This window comes from Octopus bimaculoides, chromosome 4 (genome assembly GCF_001194135.2).
Source record: "Octopus bimaculoides isolate UCB-OBI-ISO-001 chromosome 4, ASM119413v2, whole genome shotgun sequence".
NCBI lineage: Eukaryota > Metazoa > Mollusca > Cephalopoda > Octopoda > Octopodidae > Octopus > Octopus bimaculoides.
This window is the reverse complement of record NC_068984.1, coordinates 101,384-105,436: the sequence shown is the minus strand read 5'-3', so window position 1 is coordinate 105,436 and position 4,053 is coordinate 101,384. Positions and strand designations below refer to the sequence as shown.

At 41.1% G+C, this 4,053-nt stretch overlaps 1 protein-coding gene across 1 annotated transcript in view; it reads right to left on the bottom strand.

Moving 5' to 3' along the window:
• Positions 1 to 4,053, bottom strand: part of LOC106873592 (host cell factor 2) — a 74,341-nt gene that overhangs the window by 7,902 nt on the left and 62,386 nt on the right. The window contains exons 15-16 of the mRNA XM_052967612.1: positions 2,524 to 2,753; positions 45 to 194 (exon numbers count right to left, since the gene is read on the bottom strand). Coding sequence (XP_052823572.1) covers positions 45 to 194; positions 2,524 to 2,753 — 380 coding nt within the window. The remainder of the gene's footprint in view (positions 1 to 44; positions 195 to 2,523; positions 2,754 to 4,053) is intronic.

The following is a 4,053-nucleotide window of genomic DNA, read 5'->3' as shown; positions in this document are numbered from 1 at the left end:
AAAATGAATAAATCTGCAACGATCAGGTGAAGCTGCATACTTACATCTCCATTGCCCTGGTTAGATTCTGATGGTAGGTGACAATGAGAGACAAGACATGTTGTTCCTTTGATGATTCCAACATCATACCATTGGTTAGCTTCTTTTTTTACAACCACTCCAGCAGTCTTCACAGCTGACTCAGATTTTATACCCTACAAAGCATAGAAAAGTAAATGTTAACACGATGATGATGATGATGTTAGATAGTATAAGCAACAATGTGAAATGTTACAGTAATTAGACTAATTAAACCAAGTCTGCATGGATGATGGCACACTTGCATTTAATGATTCTGCAAAGAAAGAGGCTTGGAAATGCCATTATAAAAAAACTGGTGGAGAATGAGTGGGAGGAGGAGAGTCTGCCAAATGTGGACCCAGTTGAGGGACCAGCTACCCAAATTGACAGTACCCTGAGAGACGAAGCAATTAAGGATATGAAGACAGAGAAAGCCCCTGGCCCATCAGGAATCACTGTGGAGATGCTTAAAATATCGGGCAGTGTAGGTTATGGTCTAGTCACCTGTATTGTAAATCAGGTAGTTCACAAAGGAGTCATACCCAATGACTGGTGTAGCAGCACCATAGTCAACTGCTACAAAGGTAAAGGTGATACCTAAGATTGAAATAATTACACAGGTATCAATTTGTTGGATCAGGTGATGAAAGTTATCTGATCCAACTAATTAGGAAGAGAGTCTAGTTGAGATGCAGTTTGGTTTTGTGCCAGGCAGAAGCATCACTGATGCTATATTTCTGGTAAGACAGCTGCAGGAGAAATACCTAGCCAAGGATAAACCTCTGTACCTGGCTTTCGTTGACATGGAGAAAGCCTTTGACAGGGTCCCCCGATCCCTTATCTGCTGGTCAATGTGGAAACTAAGGATAGACAAATGGTTGGTGAGAGTTGTACAAGGAAGCTGTCAGTAAGGTGAGGATTGGCAACAACTAGAGAAGAATTCAGAGTACAGGTAGGGGTTCAAGGATGGGTCCTCAGCCCCCTCTTGTTCATCATAGTCCTCCAGGCAATAACAGAGGAATTCAAGACAAAGTTTAGGGTGTGGAAGCAATGTCTAGAATCGAAGAGCAATCTAGTAAAAACCAAAGCCTTACTAAGAAGGAAGGCAGACAAATCACAAATCCCTTCAGGTAGTTGGTACTGCTTGATCCGTAGGTAGAAACTCCATAAGATGTACCCAGTGTAAGCTATGGACACATAAGAGGTGCAGCAATATCAAAGGAAGGTTAACTGGGAAGATAGTTTTTGTGTGTGGCAAATGCACAGGGACAATAAACACCAAAGATGCGCAGAAGACAGATTCCATCACATGACGCGAAAAAACTAGAAGTAGTTGATAGCTTCCGTTACCTAGGTGACCAAGTCAGACGCAGGGATGAATGCTCTGAGAGTGTGGCTGCTAGAATAAGAATAGCTCAGGCAAAGTTCAGAGAGCTCCTACCTCTGATGTTAGCAAAGGGCCTCTTGCTCAGAGGGAGAGGTAAATTGTATGATGCATGCATGCGAACAGCCGTGTTACACAGCAGTGAAACATGGGCTGTGACTGCTGAAGACATGCGTAAGCTTGAAAGAAATGAAGCTAGTATGCTCCAGCGAATGTGTAATATCAGTGTGCATACATGACAGATTGTTAAGTGCCCTGAGAGAAAAGTTGGACACAAGAAGCATCGAATGTGGTGTGCAGAAGAGACGACTGCATTGTATGGTCATGTGATGCTTGTGGACAAAGACAGCTGTGTAAAGAAATGCAGATCTTCAACTGTGGAGGGAACTTGTAGAAGAAGTAGACCCAGGAAGGCATGGGACGAGGTGGTGAAGCATGATCTTCAAACTTTGGGCCTCACAGAGGCAATGATTAGTGACCGACACTTTTAGCGATATGCTGTGCTTGAGAGGACCAGTCAAGCCAAGTGAAATCATAGTCGTGGCTGATGCTAGTGTCACATAAAAAGCACATTTTGAGTGTTGGGCCTCATGGAGGCAAAATGGCTGAGCTCCTTTTAAGTGTTGGACTTGACGGAGGCAATGAGCGAGGCCTTGGGCATTATGTCGTGCTTGAGAAGATCTATCAAGCCAAGTAAAATTGCTGTCACGGCAGATGCTGGTGTCACACAAACGGCACCCATCATGTTCTTGGAGTGGTTGCCAGCCCTGGTCAAACTGTCTACCTCATACCAACATGGACAACGGACACTAAATGATGATGATGATGATGATAAATAAAATAATTTTTAAAAAGCAGAAAGAAATTAATGGATAAGCAAGTGCTCTAGTGTAATAGGTAAGGGGGGATGGGGTAGCACTCCTGGCTGTCGATAGACGCAGTCCCACCAGTGGGGGCCTATTACCACTTCCCATGTCACAGTGGTGTCTATAATGGTTATTGATGCCAACATTGGTGGCTGAGTGGAAATAAACAGAGACTTTAAAACAAAACAACAGTTTATGAAGAAATTCTCTAACTTGTTTTGAATCTGTGGCATCGGCAGAACTTGGCAGTCCATTGGTAGTTGCTGTTGCTGCTACTGGTGTTACAACTGCCACTGGTGTTGTGGATGTAGGCAGAGGCTGTGGACCGGTTGCAGGTATTGGAGCAGCAGAACTTGTCTCTTGCTTCACTAGTGTGGTGGCTGATGCTGCTGCAGCACTTGCAGCAGTCGTTACAGCAGCTGTAGCAAGGGTTGCTAATGGATCTACAGAAAAAGACAGAAAAATGTCCAGTTAATCCTTTCATCGGTGCACACACAAAAAAACTAACATTTTCGAAAAACATTTTACAAAATATATATTTGAATCTATGGAAATTTTATGTAAATCAATGCACATTTTTTTTTTCATAAGGATCATTCAAATCTTACTTCTAATAATAATAATAGGGAGACAGAAAGTCTGTTAGTAGCTTCACAGATCAAGCATTAAGGACTAATTAGATAAAAACCAAAATAGACAAAAAAAAAAAACAAAAACCAAGTAGATTCCCAATGTATGTTACGTAAATCAAAAGAGGAAAGTGTTACTCAAACAGTAAGTGAATGTAGCATGTTGGCACAGAAAGAATACAAGAAAAGGCATGACAACCTAGGGAGAGTAATCCTCTGGGAATTATGTAGAAAGCTAGGATTTGAACATACAAATGGTATGAACATGAACCTAGTAAAGAACTAGAAATTAAGAAATACTAAATGTTCTGGGACTTTAACAGCCAGACTGACAGAGTAATAGAAGCTAGAAGGCCTGGTTTGGTAGGAGTAGACAAAGGGTATAGAAAATGCTTGATAATTGACTTTACAGTCCCAAATGATGAAAAAGATGAATATGAGGGGTATGGGAAAATAGCCAAGTCTCAGGCCCTGGCTATTGAATTACAAAGACTATGGAAAGTATGGGTAAAATGTATCCCGGTAGTTATAGGTGCATTGAGAACTATCCCTAAAGATATGAACAGATGGAGAGAGGAAAGAGACACAAAACCCAGATTAGTGCAACTGCAGAAAACTGTGTTATTAGGGACATCTAGGATACTTAGGAGGGTTCTTAGAATGTAAGATTACTAGGAGTAGCCCAATGGTAGGAATTTTCTTTTCCAACAGTCTAATCTGTTGTGTTTATATGAAAATAATGATGATGATGATGATAACAATAAACATATAATGAAAAGAAATATAACAAGTAACTGCAGAATACGTGGAGATGGCCAAGAAACAATAAATCATATTATCTCTGGCTGCCCAGTCCCGGCTAAGAAGGAATATATTCAGACACGACAGAGCTGGGACCTATATACACTGGAAGCTATGCCAACACTATGGAATAACAACAGAAAAAAGATCGTATAGGCACACGCCAGAAAAGATCACAGAAAACGAGAAAGCAACCATACTCTGGGATATGCCAATACACACAGATAGAGAAATTAAGGCAAATAGACCAGATATAGTTGTCAGAGATCATGAAGAAAAAAAATGCTTTCTAATTGATGTATCAATACCAGCA